The sequence below is a fragment of the Balaenoptera acutorostrata genome, chromosome X, assembly GCF_949987535.1.
Source record: "Balaenoptera acutorostrata chromosome X, mBalAcu1.1, whole genome shotgun sequence".
NCBI classification, from domain to species: domain Eukaryota; kingdom Metazoa; phylum Chordata; class Mammalia; order Artiodactyla; family Balaenopteridae; genus Balaenoptera; species Balaenoptera acutorostrata.
The window spans coordinates 80,707,634-80,732,979 of record NC_080085.1 but is presented as its reverse complement, the minus strand read 5'-3'; the positions used below and the strand labels follow the sequence as shown (position 1 = coordinate 80,732,979).

Below are 25,346 nucleotides of genomic sequence, written 5' to 3'. Positions count from 1 at the left end.
ATTAGTCTCAAAACTAGTATGTATATATACATCTATAGCTATAGTATCTAAAGTCACAGTTGACCATGGTAAATCATCTAAATTTGGGAATTCGTTATGCTTTTAGAAATTATTTTATTTCTGTTCAATTACTATAAATCATTTCAATGTCTTTTATTGCCACTTTGTTTGACATGAAATAACTTATATAAAAAAAATATATCCTAATGTAAAAAGCTAGGTAGAAATCCAATACATTGAATTCTAACCAGAAATTTTGTGTATTGTTGTAAGCTGATTTTTCTACTTAGGAAAAAAGACTTCTTAGGAAGAGAACCACACTTGCTTTAATAGAGTAAAACATAACTTAATACAGATCTATAATACCTTAGGATGGAGCATTCCCAATGGGTTAATAATTCCCAACTAATAAATTATTCTATACACATGAGTTTCCTTCCTCTTGACTTGAGGAAATATGGGTTAATTTGTGTCCTAAAAGGTGTTCAATGAACTAAGTTGTGATAGTTTTTCAATGGCCAATGTCTGAATTGTGTTTTTGATGTGAGAAAATGCTGAATCTGCTCTTGAGCACTTTCTCAATATAGTTAAGACCCCCACTTGAAAAGTTGCATAGTCCTTGTCAAGTTACACACCTCCAAAGGAGAGAGTTAAAGTTGGAGTTGAATAATATTCAGATCTGAATAATATTCTTTCTTTCCAAACTTCTAATCTCTTAAGCCACAACTCCTCAAATTTCAATGAATGCTTAGTGTAAGAGCATATATTTTCTTTTTTTTTAATTTATTTATTTATTTGTTTATTATTTTTGTCTGTATTGGGTCTTAGGTTCGTGCGAGGGCTTTCTCCAGTTGCGGCAAGCGGGGGCCACTCTTCATCGCGGTGCGGGGACCGCTCTTCATCGCGGTGCGCGGGCCTTTCTCTATCGCGGCCCCTCCCGTTGCGGGGCACAGGCTCCAGACGCGCAGGCTCAGTAATTGTGGCTCACGGGCCCAGTTGCTCCGTGGCATGTGGGATCTTCCCAGACCAGGGCTCGAACCCGTGTCCCCTGCATTAGCAGGCAGATTCTCAACCACTGCGCCACCAGGGAAGCCCATGAGCATATATTTTCTTAACAAAAGTTGTCACGTATTTTAAACAAAACAAGGCGAGGTAATTCCAAATAGTGATGGTAGCAGCATGGAAGTAGAAAGCAATGATAGGATGTTATGCCTATGATACCCTAGATTCCATCTATTGAGAATATTCTTATCTATAGTGAAAGCATATGATAAACTTAACCAAAAGCACATAGAATATAAAAGAAAATGACACTGTTTGCTTTCTCTTGATAGTGCTGATGAGGAAGACTTTCACTAAATATTAACTTAAATATGGTTAGTGCTTGGTATAAAGTGTCCTAGTGAGGCTGAATTTCTGATGTTTTATATTAAAATATCAACAGAGATCCTGAAATAGCAGTAATACTCTCTGCTAGAAAAAGTATTAATAATAGAGTGTTGTAACAACTCAATACACAGTGAATACATCTCTCAGAAATATTGTTATGTGTCACATAAACAAGTTTTATACATTGAATAGTATATGCTAGGCAGATAATGACACTTATTTTAAAAGGTTCTATATCTAAGAAAATTCTCTAATCCTCCAGTACACTGCCAAGAATACATCAAGGATTTGTGGGGTGCCATTCATAGTTAAACAGATTTCTTGATAACAGCCACTTGAATAATGAGTGCAGAGTGAAAGATCAAGGCTTCACAGTTCACACTCTTTAGTAAGAGCAATATAAACTTGGTTTTTTGCACATTTTGTAAATAGGTCAAAGAGTACTCATATATATCATCAGTTTACAGAACTTTATTTCATGTGTGCCCTATTTCTCTTGCCATCCAGTTCTTACGTACTTTATTTGTTACCATTGTCTTTAATTCACCCTCAGAATTCATTTGAGCTCCACTTTTAGTTGGCTACCTACTACCCTGATCATTTTCCTGCAATCTTTCCTGTTTGACAAAGCTTTTGTTTATCCAGCAGTGCTACAATATAATCACAGAAAGAATGGAAAGTTTATTCAGTTATTACGTGTTTATAGATTGCAAATGAGTGTTTAATATACTGTTACCTTGGCTTGGGGGAGTGTCATGAAGCAATACCATTTCAATACTTCATTCAATAACAACAAAATATGGGAAATTATACATATTGTGGTTGTTATTTGGATCAACATAAATAAATGGGCACATTACTATCCTTACTCAATACGTAGACTTGAAATCTAGTATGCTATAATCATCTTTTAAACATTACTAAATTGTAAGATTGGGAAAACAATCTAACTGGTCTCTATTAACCAGGGATTGAATAAACCTATTGAAAGCACCAGCTGCCTTTTTTTTTTTTTTTTTTAAACATTGCTTGTTTTTTAAATTTTATTTTATTTATTTATTTATTTAGTTAGTTAGTTATGGCTGTGTTGGATCTTCGTTTCTGTGCGAGGGCTTCCTCTAGTTGTGGCAAGCGGGGGCCACTCTTCATCGCAGTGCGCGGGCCTCTCACTATCGCGGCCTCTCTTGTTGCGGAGCACAGGCTCCAGACGCGCAGGCTCAGTAATTGTGACTCACGGGCCCATTTGCTCCGCTGCATGTGGGATCTTCCCGGACCAGCGCTCGAACCCGTGTCCCCTGCATTGGCAGGCAGATTCTCAACCACTGCGCCACCAGGGAAGCCCCCAGCTGCCTTTTTGGAAGGTTTTATATCGTTACAATCACACATGCATATATTCAGTAGGGTTGATTAACCTCATTGGCAAATATGTTACTGGTCATTGCTTGCCTTTTCTGTGGGTACTGGTCCTATATTGGCATGCAAACTATATTTTACATCAATAAAATTAGGGCACTATTTTAATAACATTCATGAAAAGACCGATCAATCCAATTTTTTTCCTCAACGAAACTTAGGATTTTATATAAAGGATTTGCTACAGAAACAAATAAAATTTGCTAAATCTAAATTAAAGGCAGTAAGAATTGAATAAAGTAGTTCTCAAAGTTGGCTATGTATTTGAAACATGTAGGGAGCTTAAGAAACTACCAATGTCTGGGTCCCACCCCAGAGATGTTGATGTAATTGCTTGGAATGCAAAATGGACATTGCCAGTTTTCAAAAGTCCCTAGGTGATTCTAACACGCAGCCAGAGTTGAGAAGCACTAGAAAAACTCCCCCCCACTCAAGAATCACTGTGCAGTGAGCCACATTAGCTGACTGACGATCATAAGGACATTGGGAGAAGCAAATGGACTAATTGAGCATTTGCTATCTACTTGTTTCACAAAGCCCAACAAAAGCCAAAAAACCTTACCCACTAGCAGCTTTTGTTTACAAAATTTAAATGCATTGGTTTCTGCCATGAAGTGTGATTTTTTTTTTTTTTCCTGCTGCAGGTGGCTTCTTTGCTCAGTCTTGTAATGGGATTTCCTGAGTTTTGCAATACAATGAGTTTTGCAATACTCACTGCAATTTTTATGGCTAATCCAAAGCATAATGTTTTAAATCAATTTAACACCCAGACAACTTTACATAGGCATTACAGAGATGGTATCTTCTCATCAATAAAAATGATACACAGCCTGTTCCGGAGTTACACAACAAACAATTCCCAGCAATCACCTTTATTACAGAATATGAAACAGATCTCAGAGACAGTTCTTTAATGCTAGAGATTTACAGCACTGCATTCACAATTGCTTACTATGGAAAAGACTGAAGGTCAGTATTTGAGATTTGCTCCACTACACATCTTGCTTTCAAGAAAATAAGGAGGATAATCTGTCATGTTAGTAAAGAGATACACTGTTTGAAGCATTATGCACTTCAAGAGAAAACCCAACTCCTAAATCAATGTTTAAAGTATATTTGGATAACATTAGCTCTCATTCATAAATAATAATACAAGCTGTTAAAGGGTACCTGATAAATACTGTAGGCCAAGAGGAGGCAAATATAATGGGAAGGGGTATGAAATTTAAACAGAATAAAAATACACTGGCATATGTGTCTGATATAAGCTAAAAAGAGACCAAAATATAGGTGCTCAAAAACATAAACAAGAAGCCATTATATTTTAAAGAAAGGTTAGTGAATTTATGGAAGCTCTTACCTCTACATGAGTAAGCCTGACAGAAAACCTAAGTACAAGTGAGTGGAATTTATTTTTATTCAAGAAAAATATTTTAAATAGGTTATTATAGTAAACTAAGCTTGTTATATAAGGTTGAATTTTTGGTTTACATATCTATTTTCCTTACTATACAAGGGGGTCCTTGAGGTCAAATAAACTATCTCCTTCCTTTAGATATTTTCATTACCAAGTACAGAGTCTGATACATAGAAGGCATTCCATATATGCTTGTTAAACAAAGGACAAATTTTCATTAAATATTTACTAGGTTTCAAGTAGTGTGTTAGGCATAGACTAAAGGAACTTATAAGACATCTTGAACTATTAATTCTTTATATCTCAATATTAGACTGTAAAATTTATGCTTTAGTGTCTCTAAAGCATAAAAGTTAATCCTATAAACTTCTTTTAAGTGATTTTGAAATAATTCAACTAAATGAGGAAGACTAGTTTCACAGGGATCCTCAATAAATGGGCTAAGAAATTGACTAACATATTCATAATTTTTTGGTAAAATAACAATTGATGATTAATTCTCAGAGGCTTCCCTGTGAGTTCCCTCAGAGTTAAGTAGGATACTTGCCTACTTTAAAAATTAAATGCATGATGAGGGGCAAATATGTGAGAAGTAAAGGAATATGAGGAAGTATGCCAAAGATAATGTATCTAACCTAATCATCACAAGATATGAGACTTTAAAATCTCAATTCTCATTTATAAGTGTCTCAATATCTGATTCAGCAACCGTTGCTAACTCTACTGAAGAAATGTGTGTTCAGAAGAAAACTTCTTAACCTTCCAATATAAATGTTGCTTGGTAGAAAAGAGATGACTCTAAGTCACTGTTACCGAGGACTTATACTGCACTCTTAAATCCAGATATTTTGTCATAGAAAAAGACAAAATATTTGAATCTGCACTGTCATGTATTGCCAAACTTCATCCACCTCCATGGGTCCAATCTACTTATACAATTTATCATTAATGTGTGCTTGTTCTAGTCCTCAAACCATACTGCCTAAGGGACATAACACATGCAATAAATATTTAAGATAAGATAATAAAGGAGTTTTTGATGATTGAAAGACTCAGTGAAAAGTCTACATATCTTATTACTATAAAGCGTACAAAATTATGAATATTAGAAAACTATGAAAAACTGGCATCATTGCAAAAGAACATGGTATAACACATGTGAAGATGACATATATTCAGTAGAAACTGAAAAAGAATCTGTCCCCTGCTGGTGGCAAGAAAGCAATAGATCATAGAATAACTAAACCTTAGCTCAGCCACGGAGAAAAACATATGATTTAATGAAATAAACATGATTTGTCTAGTAGTCCAAAAGAGAGTGGTCAGCCGATATCTCTATAGCAATGATATTGGCAAACGTTATTAGAAAACATTATCCAATAAATTGCCTAAGAAAGTTTCCTCTCCGAGTTACTTTCAGAAATCAAAAGATACGAATTAAGAAGGTGATACACCTGAAACGAACACAATATTGTATACTTCAATTAAAATAATAAATAAATAAATAAATAAATAGGAAAGTAAAAAAAACAAACAAAACACCTAAACTTTAAATGTGTGAATTATATCTCCAATAAAGCTGTTAAACCAAAAGAAGGTGAAAGCAAAATTAATCTTTTTATCCTAAAGTAGGGGAATTTTACATTTCAAAGGTGTCATGAATTCAGCAGTGAAGACAGCTATGTCACTGTTTCTGACATGAAAATCTAAGTTTAGAATAGAATTATAATTGTTTCAATTGTTTGGTTGATATCAGAGGTATAAATCCTAATCTGAGCTCTATAGTTTGGAGTATCAATTTCAATGTATCAGTTGTTGAGTTAGTTATAGACAGTAGCAGACAAGGCTTCTAAATTATGTATTGACTCAGATGGCATTGAATGAACAGAAGCAAGGACTTTCAACAGTGCTAGAAAAAAAAGGAATGGAAAACTGCCCAATCTGTGAAAATGGAAAGAGTACATATGCGAAAGGCTGAATCTGTAACTACACCTAACACTATTGTAAAGCTAACGACCTGGGAATAGTGTATTTAATACACATAAGAGTGTTATTCAAATAAACCTTGAAATTGCTTTCTTCTTTTCTACTGCTTTGAATAAAATATATTTTGAAACCTTTTAAAACCTTGACTTATTTTACTTAAGATATCACTGTCTATTGTTTCCCATACATTCAGAAAAGGGCATAGAGCTGAAATGAATATGTATGATTTTATTTCAGACCGTCCTCAATACTATGCCACACACAGAGTGAAAACATCTGCTTCTCAGAGATATAATGGGTGAATTTTGATGCTGCAAGGTGAGACAATGGTAGGTAGGAAGGCTTAGAACATTTTCAAGGGAGGTTTAGAGTTTTTCAGTAAGGGGTGAGAAAAGGACACAATGTGATCATATAGCCACACTCCGTCCACTTTTTTGGCATAGGAGCAAAGAAAAATAACATTTTTAAAAAAATAAAGAGTTCAAATTGGACAGTTCAGTCACCTGGGACCTTACAGAAAAATACTTGAAAAAATATTCAGAGCATCAGAGTTTTACAAAGAAGACACCTCTCAGCATTGATTTTCCCAGGATACTTCTATGCACACTAAAGAACAGGATTACAACTGCCTGAATTAGGGCTAAGTAGTAGTTTACCATTTGTGCCACATATTTCTTTCTGTTTTACATGAAGTCAGAGGACCCTAAAAAGAAGATTTTTAAATCCCTGTATAATCGAGCATTTGTTATTACATTAGTAGAATACTTCACATTTTATTTTGGAAAATTTGAAATCAGTTTCCTTTGGATTAAGTCAGTTCTGTTAAATTATCAAAATTTGGAAATTTAAAATAAGACAAATACACTAAATGTCTATAAAAAGTGAAATATGATAGTGTGCTAGTGATGAGGTTCAGGGCAGGTCACCCCAAGATACGCTACTTCATTGTATTGATTATTTGGAATTAAAGTAACTTAAGAAATAGCAAGTGCAAGAAGAACACTCTGACCTTCCTTTGTCCCCCTAAAAACAGGAAATAAATCTCCAATGTGAAAGGTATCCTCCCTGTACAAGGAGAAAGATAGAGATCCTCATCACCAGAGACAGGGAATTCAGGACCAAGAAAGTTGTATACAAAAACCTTGTTGCTTCTTTACTAATTTTACTACCCCAAGCCCAAATCCCTTTGTCTTGTCAATTCTTTATAAATTTATTGTTTCTTTATCTAAAAGATATAAAAGCTGCCGGCTTTGGTTACTTTTTGAGCATCATATTTTTATGAGCTCCCATACGTACAAACTTAAATTTGTTTTTCTCCTGTTAATCTATCTTATGTCAGTTTAATTATTAGACCAGCCAGAGAACCTAGAAGGGAAAAAGGGAAAAGTTTTCCTCTCCTACACTAGGAATTGAAAAGATACAGAAGAAATATGTACTTGATTAACATGAACTCACAATCCAGTTGTGAACATTATATTTATGGGTAGAAATGGATGGACAGATCACAGAAGGCTTTATGGAAGAAAGGTTTCCAGAAATACTGGGAGAGGAGCAGTGTTTAAAATGTCAAATGTAACAGAAATTCTGGAGCTAGTAAGCAGAAGATCTTGGACAAATGATGAAAGGGTTATATTTTAATTGGAAGTAAAAATAATAAATTATAGCAGGGAATATGTAGTGAGAAAATGCAGTTAATAGAGAGATGATTCCTTCAATTTAGTAGTGAATTACAGCAATGGCTGAAGAGGATATAGTCTACTTGGGGGCGTGGTTATTTCATATTTATTTTCCTTGACAAATGACATTTATGTATATTTAAAGGAAAAATGGAAGTGGCATGTATAAAGAGACTAAAAAGCTAGATATTTCAATAACTGAAAGGGAACAAATGAGATACTAGAAAGGAACTCAGAAATATATTGGGGTTACAAAGGTGGTTTCTATCTTAGGATAGTAGGACCTAAAGTCGTCTGCTGGTAATTCAGGGTTGGAAATTGTAAAAGGAATTTGAAGATGGTTGAAAAGGTTTGGGATAGTCATTCAAGGCCCAGGATAGAAAGTTAATGGAAAGGAGCATAAAAAGACTTCTGAACAATACCTAGAGCCACAGTAGAAGTTTAATACTATGAATGTGTAGTAAGCTAGATTTTGAGTACAATTTTGTAATTTCTTTTTTTTTTTGCCAAAGAGTGTTCAGTGACCTGTGGAGAATACAATCTGTGAGAGGACTACAGCTGGAAATTGGCACCATAAACTGAGTGAGAAGCCAAGAATGAAAAGCCAAGGATAGTAATGATGAGATGGGGAGAGAAATGTAACCAGGAAGGAATTTCATAAAGTGGGATGAGCAATTAGAGGACCTAATGAAGGGAAAGTTCAAGTTCACAAGATAAGATAACACAAGGCGGATAATAAAGTTATGGTCATAAAAAGAGAGGACAATGTTCAAAATCATGGAGTCCTTGTAATCACGTGAAAATAACATCCAGGAAATGCACACATGTACATGTAAGGGCCATAGAATCAACAAACCGAACAACAAAAATCAACAAAGTCCAAAACAGATCAACAAAAACAAACATGTAAGACAAAACAGATATCTATTTGTGGTGATAGCTACATTAACAGTTTTAACATTGAATGTCAGTGCAAGCAGAAGTCTTGAATAAGCATAGAAGGAGAATCCCAAAATCAAACCAGAGAGGTCCTTTAAAATCTGTCACTTTTTTTGCCACTAACTAAATTTTCAGTCACTACTCATTGAGTTAAATAATCTATTCCAAAGCAAAATAAGAAGCTGTTAAGACACTACCAAAGGACTCAGTATACCTGCAGTACAATGTCCCTAGAAGATCACATCTAGGGAACATACGTAGGAAAAAGGTAAATAGGTTTGCTTGTAGTTGGTAATGCTAAATTAGAGCTCTTATGTGATTTAACTTTCTCATAGCATTACTAACATTCAGTTGAATGCCTGATAAGGAAAACTGGTTAGTATAGAAGAAATAGCATTCACAACTGCTGTAGATTTAGCTTCATGCATTTGCTAGATTATCATGCTGCAAAAAGTATGTATGAAAATAATCCTTCATTAAAACCAAGGCTTGTGCATACATCTCTTCAGAAATGTAACCTTAGAATTAGTTTCATTTAGAGAAAACCTTTAAAAAATATCTCAACATGCCATGCCGTATTCAAACTTCTAAATTATACAGTTAGGACAATTTATGATGAAGAAATTTCCCAAAGTTTCTGGATTGTTCAATAGGATAAGGGAAGAAGAAGTAGCTTGGAGACACCAGTAAAATGTTACTTTAATATATGTTCCTTTGAACATTCTCATTGCCTCCCTCTTCTTCATGTAGCCTTGGAGCAAATGGTCACACAAATGACAGGAGTCTGGATGAAGAGAGGCCAATAACAGGCAATGACTTTTATTTGCTTTTTTCCTATAGCTATTCTTTCTGCTACCAACTAGCCTAGTCTGAAAGAAGCCACTTTGTAAATTCACCTTAGGCAAATATAAAGAAATAAGAAATATACTCTTTTGAGAATCTGAGTCAGTTCTGTTTCTGCCAACTTCAGTTTAGCACTTTGGTGAACATACTCTTTAACAAGCATGGCCATTTGTGCAAACCCTGAGGGCAATTTAAACTCAGGCTTAGCCAAAGGGGAGGGATTTAAAAAAATAAAATCTATGTGGAAATTTTTAGGTTAGTACTAACTTAGGGAATCAGTTTGTGTTTAAGCAAGAAATGTTTGTTTTATATTAACCAGGTTCAAAAATTGTATTTCTCTCTTTTAGTTGAAAATAAACATTGCTATCACTAATTTATTCAATCACAGGTGGCTATGTGTTGAAATGTATTTTCTCCTTAATTAACTCTTAGCCATTCCATACTAAAGAATGAATGAACTATGGAGTGTGCCATTTGCTTTTATTCTGCTCTTTGAATGCCACTAGCTTCCCTATGAAATGTAATCTTTTAAAAGAGAGGTAGAAAAACATGTCTATCTATCTCTGTACCTTAAACATCTGATTTGGAATCTAAAACTAGTCTTGTTTGGTGAGGCCTCTGAAGTCATTTAAATGTAAATAGCTGAGGAAGTCATTGAGAAATTATAGGTCCTTTGAAGTTTGAGACTCTAGGTACTTTGATGTTTGAGACTTTAGGACAATAAAGCATTCATGTAGATACTTCATTCTTAGCTAAGTTAATATGCGGCCCTATTTTTTTACAAATGCAGGAAGCTTATATTTTTCACTTACTCTGAATTAAACTGAATGTAAAAGTAATATTTTATAATTTATACTAAAAAAACCTAAATAGGTGAGGTTCAAGAGTTCAAGAGATTAATTCAACTTTTTATGGAGACATTTGCAGTAAATCCAAAGTTAATGAATATTCTGACACTTAATATATTTAAGGTTTATAGCTTCTTGAATTTAATATCCAAAATACCCTTCAAATGTATACATAAACGCAATGAACCAAAAATAAAGGGCGTCAGAGGACAGACCTAATCTCCATAGTATATGTTAACCATATTATGTCAGGCTAGACTAGTGAAAAGGGCTTGATAATAGGTATGTAGCATCATCAGAGTTGACAGAAGTAAATTTTTAAAAAAATATTATTCTTCCAGAAGCATCTTAAAACATTAAATATATTCAGGGTAATTACTAAAATACAATAAAACAATTATTTTGATATAAAAGAAGTATTTGTTTTATGATTCAAGTTTTTCTCTTTTTTTTTTTTTTTAAAGTTATTCTGGACAGATTGCCTGGGTTCAACTCATGGCTTTTCTACTGGTGAGCTCTGTAATCTTAGGCAAGCACTTAAGCTCTCTGTACCATGGTTTCCTCAACTGTAAAAGAGTTCATAGGATTAAACTATGAGTTTATAGGACTAAATATGTAGTAGGTATAGACATATAGATATAGATGTAGATATAGATATAGAAGTATACATATATACATATATGCACTTATATGTATACACACACTTACACACACACAGTGCTTGGAACAGAGTAAACACAATATTAGTAAGTTAATTTTACTGTGTTTACTTTGGTATAGAACGGTAGTGGGAAAAAATGACCAAGTTCTCACAGCTGTCCCTTTCTTATACTCTGCTTTTGAGACCGAAAAGAAGTGGGCAGGGCACAACAATTAAAAGAATGACACAGCCGTTGAGAAAAACAGGATACTACAAAAACTGGTTAGAACCTACTAGGTCCAAGACGGTGGAAGATTCAACTTCCAGTAGACCTTGAGCCTCATTATACGCTCATTGTAATACATTAACATCTAAATGACACACCCACAGGCATGACAGTTCAGAGGCCGACAATAAAAGACCAAAAGTTGGTGGTGCCCCAACTCCTGGAAATCTCTGCCCCTTCCCCTAGATAGTTGGAATAATCTTCCCACTTGTTAGCCTATGAAATTACCCAGCCCATAAAAACTAACAACCCATACCCCAGGGCCCTCTTGCCTTCTGAGATGGCCCAAATTCTATCTATGGAGTGTGTATCTCCCTGAATAAATCAGCATTCACTTTACTTTGACTTGCTCTTGAATTCTTTCCTGCATGAAGCCAAAGACCTTTGCTTGGGAACCCATCCCAGGGGCTTGCCCAAAACCTGGGATATGACCATTCTTTGGCGCCCTCCTTTTCTTACAACACTTTGTCTTGACCAAACTTTTCTCAGGAATCTCTCCTTCCTACAGGCTCCTGAGCTCTGCTTGCCACCAAGGAATGAGCAAGCACTAAAAATGTGGAACACATCCCCTATATCAGGGTCTCTTGGGAATAAGCTGACCACAGCAAGACACTTTTCCTGGTGGACCCCACTGGTCACTTATCTGGCTTGTCCAGTTTCTTCTTAAAAGATTCTCCTTATCTCTGCTTACCCCTTTTTACCTTAAAAAAAAGAAACACCTTTTTTCTGTTAGATTTTAAGACCTTGCAGATTTCTGAGGTCAGAGCCTTCTCTCTATTCTGAATAAAATCTCTAAGTCCAGATTTGCTTTTATTTGACCAAAAAAAAAAAAAACACACTTTCCATTGCTCCTTATATTGTGATTATATTACTGTTTTAATATTCACAATTGAAGTGGTTTATGTTAAAGTTTCATGACCCAGGTGTTTTCTGAGTTCACCCCAGAGTGCTGTATACAGAGTCTTAATTTTCTAAAACAAAAACACTTTTCTATTTATAGAATAACTATACTAGATAAAATCTGCCAATATTTCTGTTCTTCAAAATTCCAACTTTTAAATAACTGAGTAACAGGTCCTTTTCTAAATTTACCAGAATGGTTGAGAATGTTAGAACACCTAAAATCTGTAGAGCTTCTCTCTCTCTCTCTCTCTCTCTTTCACTTTACATAGCTAGTGACATTTTATTCCCCTTGCTTCCCTCCTTTTAATTGGAGAAATCTTCTATAAACTTTTGCCTTCTCTGAGGAGTTAATTCTCAAAAAGTCATCACTCCAAGGTCACAGTGATAAGATGGTTCAGACAGGCATTTGAAAACTTTCAGAAAGGTATATTGAGTGAAAATTCTCTAATGCTGTTATTTTAGTTTATCTCTCAAACACTAATGAAAATTCACTTTGACATTCTAGTCAGGCTCCGTTTTCAGGTAATTCTCACACTTGATAAAGCCATCCAGGGCTAACAGAGTACTTCTGGCATAGTCTAGACCACCCTTTGGCAAGTTATTTTTTTTTTTTTTTAATTATTTATTTATTTAGTTTTGGCTGTGTTGGGTCTTCATTTCTGTGTGAGGGCTTTCTGTAGTTGCGGCAAGCGGGGGCCACTCTTTTTTTTTTTTTTTTTTTTTTTTAAAGGATTTTCTTATTTATTTATTTATTTATTTATTTTTGGCTGTGTTGGGTCTTCGGTTCGTGCGAGGGCTTTCTCCAGTTGCGGCAAGCGGGGGCCACTCTTCATCGCGGTGCGGGGACCGCTCTTCATCGCGGTGCGCGGGCCTTTCTCTATCGCGGCCCCTCCCGTCGCGGGGCACAGGCTCCAGACGCGCAGGCTCAGCAATTGTGGCTCACGGGCCCAGCTGCTCCGTGGCATGTGGGATCTTCCCAGACCAGGGCTCGAACCCGTGTCCCCTGCATTAGCAGGCAGATTCTCAACCACTGCGCCACCAGGGAAGCCCGCAAGTTATTTTTTAAAGACAAAATTTGGTCTCTCAAACTAGAAAAACACTCATATTTAACCTAGCATATAGTTATGACAACATTTTGGTTCCAAACCTCAAAACATGGTGAAGAAACCAAGGCATAAATTCTAGAAAACAAATGTCAGTGAACAGCTGAATAACTGTTTATTTTTAGTGGTGGTGCAGTTTAACCAATGAGGTAATTAAAATTTAACAATATGTGTGACATAGTTTATTTTTTTAATGGTAGAAAACCAAATTTTTCTAGACAGCTAGACTGTTCGTATATATGTGAGCAGAACTTAAAATTTTCACATTGAAGGAGGTCAAACTATACAATGTGAAAAATTCTCTTCAATAAATGGTGCTGGGAAAAATGGACAGCTACATGTAAAAGAATCAAACTGGGCTACTTTTTCACACCATATACAAAAATAAACTCAAAATGGATTAAAGGCTTAAATGTAAGACCTGAAACAATAAAAGTCCTAGAAGAAAACATTGGCAGCATGGTCTTTGACATAGGTCTTAGCAATATTTTGGGGAGTCTATTTACTCAGGCAAGGGAAACAAAAGCAAAACTAAACAAATGGGACTACATCAAACTCAAAAGTTTTTACATAACGAAGGAAACCATCAACAAAACAAAAAGGCAACCTACAGAATGGGAGAATATATTTGCAAATGGTATAACTGATAAGGGGTTAATATCCAAAATACACAAAGAACTCATACAACTCAACGTCAAGAAAACAAACAACCTGATTAAAAAATGGACAGAGGAACAGAAAAGAAATTTTTTCATAGAAGACATACAGATACTCAAAAGACACATGAAAAGATGCTCAACATCACTAATCATCAGGGAACTTCAAATCAAAACCACAATGAGATACCACTTCACACCTGTCAGAATGGCTATCATTAAGAGACAACAAATAACGAGTGTTGGTGAGGATGTACAGAAAAGGGAAACCTTGTGCACTGTTGGTGGGAATGTAATTGGTACAGCCACTGTGGAAAACAGTATGGAGTTTCCTCACAAAATTAAAAATAGAACTGCCATATGATCCAGCACAAAAACACTAAAACACTATTTCAGAAAGATATATACATCCCAATGCTCATTGCAGCATTATTTACAATAGCCAAGATATGGAAGCCAAATAAGAGTCCATCAAATATTATGCAATAATAATGGAATATTACTCAGCCATTAAAAAAAAGAAGTCATGCCATTTGTGACATCATGGATGAATCAAGAGGGTATTTTGCTAAGTTAAATAAATCAGACAGAGAAAGACAACAACTGTATGATCTTATATGCGTAATCTAAAAAACAAAAACAGACTTCAGAGAACAAAAAGGCGGTTGGCAGAGGGGAGGAAAGTGGTTGAAAAAGGTGAAGGGGATTAAGAGGTAGAAACCTCCAGTTTTAAAATAAATAAGTCATGCAGATGTAATATACAGCATAAAGGATACAGTCGATAATATTGTGATAACTTTATATGGTTACAGATGGTTATTAGACTTATCATGGTGTTAATCATTTCATAATGTATGCAAATGTCAAATCACTATGTAATACACCTGACACTAACATAATATTGTACATCATCTATATTTCAATTAGAAAATTTTTTTTGCATTGAAAGATGACATTCTAAAGCCCAGTTTCTCAGAGAACATCAATTTACTGATTAACCATGTTTAGTTTATGGTATTTTTCTCTGTGACCTTATCAGACATCATCATGCTTCATATTCACTAACTTGTGCTGTCACTGTTAAATTGTGAATTGACACCAAAATGGTCCCTTTTATTGTTAAAATTTATCATAAAATAACTGTATTACCAGAATATTCACGAAGTGATGCTGTCAGCGGTATGTTGTTTTGGCACAGTGGGAAAAGAAAGTGTTGGTGAAAAATAAAATAAAATAAGACTTGAAAATTGCTTCCAGGACTGTGTAAGTGATACAAAATGTAGAGACAGCTCAGCTTGAAGCTCTTTTAAGGCAGAACTACAACATATGTCATCTTAAATACTTACAGTTTTAACTCCACTTAGTAGCTACTGTGGCTTCAGAAATGTAAGAAAAAACTATCACAACATATTTTGAAATCAATTTTCTTTGAAATTTACAATCTTACCTTTCCCGCCTTTTTTCCCTCGGATTTCCGCTGATTTAGGATAAAGTGGAGGCAAAGGAAGCAAAGGAAAACAAAACAAAACAAAAACAAAAACAAAAATCAGCTCCAATTTGTTATTGCAAATACATTTTTTAAAAAACATGCCAAAATTCCCAGTGCAATAATACACTGTTTTGTTCTTCTAATGAAACTATTTTCATCTGTTGCATTCTTCAGTGGTTTCAGGAAAGGGATATAATAACATTGTAAATCTCATACAGCAATATGTAGAGCCATATAAAAATCTTCGATGGTCATCAAAAAGTCATTAAATCCTTAGCTCACATAGGCATTGGCCAAGAAAAGACGTATTTCCAATTAGATATTCTCTTATTTATTTTCCAACCATTTTTAAGTGGATGAGTCTTTATCTCAAGCATGAACACATTTCTTAAAAAGAAAAGCTAGTTTAGTTGGAGATTCATGAATTAGGAATAAACATAAATATCTATACAGCTTTGGATACTCTCTCTAAATGTTAATTTTTGTGGGTCTTAGGAGCAACTTAATTCAATTCTGTTCAACTAAATAATTTTTGCAGCCATCCTGGTAAAGTCATTTTGTTCATTTAAGACTTCTTTTTCCCCCCATTCAACCTCAGGAAATGGGGTAAATTGATTTTGAAAACTCCAGAAGCATTTAGGCCATTTGTCACTTGGATTCATTCTCCATTGTAGAGGATGAATACATCACATGATAAAAGGATCACATGTCTAACATTTCTAGCTAACGATACTCCCCAAATTTATCTCAGTTCCCTGTCATTGCTACAGTTGTGCAAAAGTCTCTATGAGCATCAGAGAAAATTGGGGAGGAGATAGAGGTGAATTTGAAATAAGGGTATATACAAAGAAAGATACAATAAATGTAGTAAGAGGATGAATGCTGTTGTTTAGTGGTTTGATATGATTTCAGATCTATTTGTTCATGACAAAAATTGTTTTGATCTAAGAATACAGTTGTTTTTATAAGTAAACTTGTTTCAATAAAAGTATTGAAGTTGTTGTGTCAGGATGTCATCATCAACATCTGCGGTTGCTGACAAGCACTCAGTAGTAGCTCAACTGCTGAGGGGCACCGCTGGGGTCTTATCAATAAGAACATATGAAGAAGCAACTATGGCAAGGGGACATTAGAGTATAAATACCCAGAGTGTGTGAGGACCATCTGAGAGTGTTCGGTCTGGGCAAGGTGACTCTTTGCTGATCTAAATAGCTCTCTGAAGACTTTGGGGTATTGGCTCCTGCCTAGGAAGGTGGATCTCTGCTCAGCAGTGGTGAAAACCATAAAGCAGCCCCAGGGAAGGAGATTATCATGCTTGCCAGCCTCAGTGCCTTCATTTCCTAGCGATGTGCTCTACAACAAGAGACTTTCATCTTTGCGCTGGCAGCTGGACATTAGCTCTCAGTTGACTAAGCTCTCTCTCCCGAGAACCAGCTCATAGAAATGTCAGGGAATCATTGACTGAAACCTTGACCAGGCATGATGATAACCTCTTGACTGAGTTGTCTTGCAACAAGAGGTCTCGATGAAGAATGTGGTGCTGCCACCAAAAACTAACCAGGAGTATTTGGGAGGGGCCAAAGGAGGGAGGATGCCAACCCATAGTATGTCTTGTAAAACTAACCTGGAAGAATTTGGGAAGGGCTAAAAGAAGGAGGGAGGAGACGACATGTCCTGCCCACCTCCCAGAAACCCTCACACTGGAATCCATCTTGGCTGAGAGATGTGAACGCCACCAGGGAGGACCCTGAGTCAGATCAAATATGCGCCACGCAAGATGATTGTCCAGAGATAACCCGGAAACTAATCCCATTACCATAAAACCTGAGACCGCAGGCCACGTAGCAGAGCAGTTCTTCTGGGTTCCTTTACCCTGTTGCTCTCTGCCTGGGTGCCCATTTCCAATAAAGTCTTTTGCTATGTCAGTGCATGTGTCTCCTTGGACAATTCATTTGCGAGTGTTAGACAAGAGCCCACTCTAGGCCCTGGAAGGGGTCTCCCTTCCTGCAACAGAAAGGTACACCACAACTAAATTTGGACTTTATTCCTTTCATCGTGCCCTTTGCCTGGAACAATAGTGTAATTAATCAATCATTGGTTTGGAGTATGTTATTTCTTTATTGGCTTATTAAGGGACATTATCTTATATGCTATTGGCTTGTGAAATTATAATTCCCACAGTAGACCTGTGTTAAATAAAATATTGGCAAAGATAATCTCAGTCTCTGAGCATATTTGCCTTGAAACAAAACAAAGGCTCTATATTTTGTTATCCAATGACTTATTCTCAGACCAAAAAGGGTATAGTTTTTTTCCTGTCATATTAATATAACTTGAGTTTCCAAAATTGACTTTTGAGGAAGGTATCCAGACATGGTCACAATTCTATTATCTAAGGAAATCAAAGTGTGTTTTTTTCTTTCCACTTTGGGTAATTATTTTTAGCCTAAGATATTCTTATTGTCCTTATGTGTTGATCAAATTCAGCCGTCAATGGCTCAGTGTTAGAATTCTATTTGTCTGTGAAGGCATAGCCTGAGGATAATGCCTTGAATAATCTCTTTCACAAAAGTGTCCTTGGATTTTAATGTCTTTAAACAATTGGTATTTACATCTCTCTTTATTATGAATGATAATTCTTAAATAACAGGTTAAAAATTTTAACTTTCCAACAGAAATAATATCATGGACAAAAAAACCCTCAAAACTTTACCCATATTTAAGAATATAATATTAAAAAATACCATTCTTTATTTTATAGAACCACGATAGATCTTTTTATATTCCCTCCATTAGAATTTACTGTAAAATCACAGTAGATTTTAGTTAGATGTTTTACCACTTATTACTGAGCAATGCAAAATCCTTAGCAAGACAAGTGAAGATGTGAAAATATTAATTATATCTCTCTTGGTAAATTAGTGAATTATTGAAAAAGTAATGACTTAATATTTAAGGTTAGTCAGCATATTGAGAGCACCTCTTTACCACTGCAGTGAAAAAAGACAACTCCAGAATATGTGTTTATTTCCCTAAATTATATATTTTAATTAAGAGCATTGCCTATGCTGTGCTCCTTTTACCCTTGTTTGAGAATTTCTATTGAGAAAGTTTAAAATAGATCAAGTGGGAAATATTAAAATGATAGTCTTTGCATTTTTCACACCACACAGACAGAACACAATCTGTCACCATAAGTGGGCCCTATCTCATGACAACTAGACAAGCATTAGAATTAAAAGAAAGCACAGAAATATATTGGCAGGCATGTGAGTAGGTTGGCAAATTGATACCAGACTTGATGATAGAAACATTAAAAAAAAATCAATTCTGGAAAGGGAAAAAACATGCTGAAAAGCAATTTCTATTTTAATGGAGACATGGATTTTTATCCCCTTATTTTAAAAATGACCCCCAAGAGGCCAAAATTATATCAACAAAATCACTGTCCAAACTAAATTATATATAGTGAAGTAGGGAGAAAAGTTCACCAGTCTGAATGTTATGGGCTCAGAATTTTCTATAGTATACATTAGTCATGTAGTTTTCATATACGTTCTTATTAACCTCTAGGAGTGAATAAATTCTAACTCTTGCTGCCAATAAATGAACATTTCTCCTATTATATCTAATTTCCTAGATTGATAGAGCTGATTGACTCTAATGAAAAAGAGGGCCAAGATATAGCATACAAGAGAAGTAAAGTGTGTTAATATCAAGGGGATGATCCAACTAGGAAAGCATCCTCAAATTTTAGTCAGCTCTCTTCTGTATCATACAGAGTTAGCCCAGTAGAGTGTGGTGGCAGATAAGTCACCACAGTGAAGAGTTATTCAAGTATACACTGAGGCTGTAGCTGTATCAGTATAATTGGAAGAAATAAAATCAAATGATTTTGGTATTCCTCAATATCTATGTGCTTTTGTTTCAGCTTTGTCTGTTTTTGGCCTGTGCATTCAGGATGAACACAACAAGGACAAAGGGTGGGATCAACACAAGAAGAAGTCTCTAACCCAAAAGAATATTGCCTCTGTGCAGTCTCTCTGAAAAATCCTAACTCCTTCTTTTACCCACCTCCAAGTTTACTACTTCTCTTTTCCTTTTCTGACTTGTGTACAGTACAGCTGTTACCTTCATTCTGCCTTCATGTATTGCTGCTGCTTACAGAGCAGCTGTCCTCTTGAACACAACTATTAGGAATTTCTGATCACTAAGACTAATGACAGAGTAAAGGGAACAAGACTAGAGTCAGAAGTCAAGGCAGCCACATCTCTAAACACAGGTAACAGAAAGAGGAAGAAACTTATTAGAGGACAAAGACACCAGAGCTTATCCTAACTCACTACTCTGCCTGCTGATTAGGAAAGAAATAGAACAGAATGTGTACAGGAGATAATGCACTTGATAAGCACAGCTTTATTTTAAAAGCTGATTACGATTATCACTCAATAAAGCATCAACCATCACTAAATTTCTTTTTTTAATTGAAGTATAGTTGATTTACAATGTTAGTTTCTGGAAAACAGCAAAGTGATTCAGTCATACATACATATATATCTATTTTTTTCAGATTCTTTTGCCTTACAGGTTATTATAAAATATTGAGTATAATTCCCTATGCTATACAGTAGGTCCTTGTAGGTTATCTATTTTATATATAGTAATGTGTATATGTTAATCCCAAACTCCAAATTTGTCCCCCCCACCTTTCTCCTTTGGTAACCATAAGTTTGTTTTCTATGTCTGTGGGTCTATTTCTGTTTTGTATGTAAGTTCATTTGTATCATTTATTTTTAGATTCTACATATAAGCAATATCATATGATATTTGTCTTTCTCTGTCTGGCTTACTTTACTTAGTATGATAATCTCTAGGTCCATTCAACATCACTAAATTTTTGTCAGCTGGATCAGGCGCAATAACAACTTGAGATGTCCAGTAGTGGTCAAGATTTAACAAAAAGCACTTTCAATGACACCAGCAGGGTTGTGGTGGTACCTTTTCTGAATGGCATGGTCAAATGAAAATAGTACACAGAGCAGATCCCGAATAAATATTTGTCTAACAGATGGAAAAAACTGGGGAAGAAGGCTTTTTATCGTTGTGTGTGCATGTGTGTTTATAAAAAATTAAAAGCCTATGGAGTCAGGTTTCTAATACTATACCATGTGGAATATCCAACCTCTCCCCCTAATCTACGCTTTAAAAATATCAGAACTTCAAGTGTAATTTTTACTTGGCTTAAATCTCCATATAACTACCACAGCCTAGTTTATTTTTTTAGTAAGCTGGTACATGTGACATTGTATTTCAGAACTTTATTCAGTTAGCAACTTAGAGTGTTGTTGGCTTTAAAGGAAAGATACTGGTGAATCTAATAATAATAGTAAGCCTAAAAGTCCTTCTCAACATGTTTGTTTACTATCTATTTCCTCTCTAAAATGTAAATCACCATTTCAAAAGAACACATTTAAGGGAATGTATCTATGGATTTTTATTGTCTTATTCTCTTTTTTCTAAATTTGAGACTGGTATAAAAATTGTATACATAGTTTCAATACATCAGTAAAGAGAATATGAAATTTGAAATCAGAAGATTCAGGTTTCAGTCCTGGGTTCACAAGTAGCTATGTGAACTTATTCAAGCAAAAGTTTAGAAGGCTATATCTTCCTCCTACACTGAATCCAAGGCATTAGCTACATTTAATGATGATGAAGGTGATGATTGTGACAATGACAGGAATACTATTACTACAACTATCACTGCCACTGCTATCATCACCTTTCATTTATTGAGTATGAAGCATTTTAGTAAATGCTTTACAAATATCATCTCACTTAATTGTTATAGTGACAAATATCATCTCACTTAATTGTTATAGTGACACTTTGATGTGAGAAAATTATCATTTCCATTTTACAAAGAGGAAAATGTGGATCAAAGAGATGAAGAAATTTACTTAATCACTCTACTTGTAAGGTATAGAGCTGAGGTTTCAATCCAGATCTTCTGGATTCTAAAGTTCTAGAATGTAAGCTCCGTGGCAGCAGGCATTTTGCCATTTTGGAGTTTGGAATTCTGCTATATTCTCAATGTCTAACAAAGTGCCTGGTACTAAGGAGACCTACAATAAATATTTATAGACTGAATCAAATAACAAGATATTCCTCTATTATTTAATTACATAGATAATTAGAGCTAGATTGTAATAATTGATTATGAATCTTACTGAAAAGCACAAATTTTGGAGCTATATTGACTGGATTCAATTCTTGTCTCTATCACTTATTACCTATGTGACCCCAGGCATGTTTCTTCTTGTCATTTTGCCTTAGTTTCATCATCTGTAGAATAGAGAAATATGAGTTCCTACTCCAGAGTATTTGTTACAAGGGTTAAATCAGTAAACTAGGGGCATCAAACAGTAGTTGGCACTTTGAATAGTATATATATGTTAGCTCTTATTACTGGTGTTTTATTTTAACATCTTTATTGATATACCTTACATACCATAGAATTAATTCATTTAAAGTATAAAGTCAAAGTTTTTTTTTGTATATTCACAGGTATCTGTAATCATCACCATATTCAATTTTAGAACATTTTCATCACCTCGAAAAGAAACCCTATAACACAATATTATAAATCAACTATACCCCAATAAATTTTTTTTAAACACATAAAACAAAACAAAAGAAACCCCATACTCTTTAACTATCACCCCTTAACCTCTCACTTCTCCCAAGCTTTAAACAACCACTAAACTACTTTGTTTTTTTATTGTATATTTCTCTGTTCTGGACTTATGAATAAAATCATATAATATGTGGTCTTTTGTGGTTGGCTTCTTTCACTTATAATAATGTTTTCAAGGTTCAACCATGTTGCATCATGTTTCAGTAAGTCATTTCTTTTGTATGTCCAAATAATATTTCATTGTATAGATATACCACATTTTGTTTAAACATTCATCAATTGATGGGGATTTGGGTACTTACACCTTTTGGGTATTATGAATAATGCTAATATAAACATCATACAGAAGTTTTTGCATGGACATGTGTTTTCTTTTCTCTTGGGTATATACCTACGAGTGGAATGGCTGGGTCATAGGGTAACATTATGTTAAATCTTTTGAGGAAATGCCAGACTGTTTTCCAAAGCAGCTGCACAATTTTACACTCCCATCAGTAGTGTACAAGGGTTCCAATTTCTCCACATCCTTGCCATCAAGGTAATTTATTTGTAACTTTAGAATTAAAGAGTGTCTAAATATTAGAATTAAATATTAGAATACTTAGAATTAAATTCCTATCTAAATATTTTTAAAACTATACACTGGAGTCCAAAATTATTTTAATTAGATCAATAAAACTATGTAGCATGAACTATTCTACTATGTGAGCTTAATGTACTATTCCCTGTTACTAAGATACCATTGAATAGATTGCCAAACCCATCCGTTGAGAGGGTTGAAAGGCTATCTATTTCTTGATATGAATTTACATATAATTTGAACTACATTAAGGAAATTCCCTCTGCTAAAGTTAATGAAACTTTTAAAAATGTTTGTCAAATTATTTATTCAAATCCACCTACCTTATAGTATATCACTGTTAAAAGTCTGATAAAACAGTTGGAAGAACACATAGGATATCATGGGAAGAATACATAGGATATCATGGAACACATAGGATATCATGGGACAAGAACATTGCATTTGCTGAATATGGGGGAAAGGGATTGAGAGTACTGATTAAATCCAGTTGAAATGATTTTTTCATGGGTGCTGAACGTTGGATTTGGAACATGCAGAGATTATATAGAGTACCAGAATGAGAGTCAAACTAAGGGGGGAAAAAAACAATGCTTTATTCAAGATTGATACTAGAATTGATCTAACAAAGCTAAACAAGAGTAAAATATTCTCAAAATGACATAGAAGCGGAATATTATGGATGATACCAAATTCACAGTTTCTTATGAGAAGGCAGGGTTAAGTTAGAATACTATTACACTTGTTCTCACATAATCTTTCTGGTTTATTCACAACCCTACTCTTGCCCTGAAACATTCTTATACTGTGACAATAACAAAATCAATGTGACAGACACGTCTGCTTTCTTAAAATATTGCATGTCAGTCAAAACAGTGTTTTATTTTTAATTGTCTGAATTTTGCTTAAAGATACCTCTGTTTGCTGCTAAAGACATAGGCAATTGTCTCCAATATCACTTTAAATTACAGATCATCTTAACGTGTCATTCTTGTGAAATGTAAAACTGAGAATATTGCATTGCATCTATTAAAGCTCGTAGATGTTTACAAAATGAACATCAAAGTAATAAAGTGATTATGAGAATAAACATCAGAATACAAACGATCTTTCTTATTTGCTAAAAGGAAATCATTGTTTTAATGTGCAGTAGCTACCAGACTGCTTAATTCTGTGAATGCCTGGTTTTTATATTAGATGAAAGCATGACTAACTAGATCTATGATAAGAAATAAAAACTTAAAAGTGACCTATGCACCTGCCTTTATATCAAACTCTGAGATAACAAAAGGGTATTTTAAAACAGTATCATTATTTCATTAGCATCGATTCAAGTGAACGTTAAATTCTCATATAGTGGTCTCACATAGGTACTAGTTAAGCATATGACTTCCTGATTGTGACTTGAACCTAAGATATAGTTGCATTCATTTTAATGTATCCTTCAGCTTTAGTTTTAATCTAATATTACCTAGCTTACAGCAGACTAAGTTATTATAATTGTCTGATACCCATTATCACTTCTTGCTTATTTCCTAGGTGGGAAAAATCTTCTCTTCTGGGATCATCATATAGTTTTCTTCAGCTCTTAGCTGATTACTGATATATTCTCCCCTATTTCAAACTCCTCTAGCAATTCCATACTGAATTTCCACTTTTAGTGCATTTTCTGTAGAATTTTCAACTTTATTTCAAATCATCTGAAAAAACTGAAACTCAAAGCCCTTCATTTTTTTCCCCGGTTGAATTCATTGCTTTTAGGTTTGTGAGATTTCATTAAGCTTGTCTTAATACTATCAACTCAAATGAAGCATAATAGCTTTAGTGGATAGAATAGTGTCCTCCAACAATTCATGTCCACTCCAAACTCAAAATTTGATCTTATTTGTAAAAAGGGTCTTTGTAGATGTTAGTTAGTTAAGGATCTTGAGATGAAATCATCCTGGATTTAGGGATGCCCTCAATCCAAAGACTGGTGTCCTTGTAAGAAGAGGACACACACAGACAGAAAGAAAGTGGCCAAGTGATGGTGGAGCAGAGACTAGAGGGATGCAGCTACAAGCTAATGAATGCCAAAGATTGTCAGGTGCCCACAGAAGCTGGAAGAAACAAGGAAAGATTCTTCCCTAGGGCTTTCAGAGGCACTGAGGACACCTTGATTTCAGAATTTTAGCCTGCAGAATTGTGGGAGAATAAATTTCTGTTGTTTTAACCAAATATTTTGGTAATTTATGGCAGTCCTAGTTAAAAATACAATTAGCGAAGGGGATATACTCCCATTTCAGGAAAACAATACCCTAGGAGAGAAAATAAGTTGTTCTGTTTTATGATTATCAAACCAAAAATGCATTGAAAGATTACTGAACACAAATCACTATATTTCATATAATATGTAAGTTTTTGGAGGACTGGGATGATTATAAGTAAGCATATGGTACAAGAGAAATAGAATATCTGGTTTTGAATAATGTGACATAGGTT

The 25,346-nt window shown here is 34.7% G+C and overlaps 1 protein-coding gene across 1 annotated transcript in view; it reads right to left on the bottom strand.

The window, feature by feature from the left end:
- PCDH11X (protocadherin 11 X-linked) overlaps positions 1–25,346 on the bottom strand; it is a 698,845-nt gene that overhangs the window by 287,202 nt on the left and 386,297 nt on the right. The window contains exon 5 of the mRNA XM_007182336.3: positions 15,547–15,576. Coding sequence (XP_007182398.2) covers positions 15,547–15,576 — 30 coding nt within the window. The remainder of the gene's footprint in view (positions 1–15,546; positions 15,577–25,346) is intronic.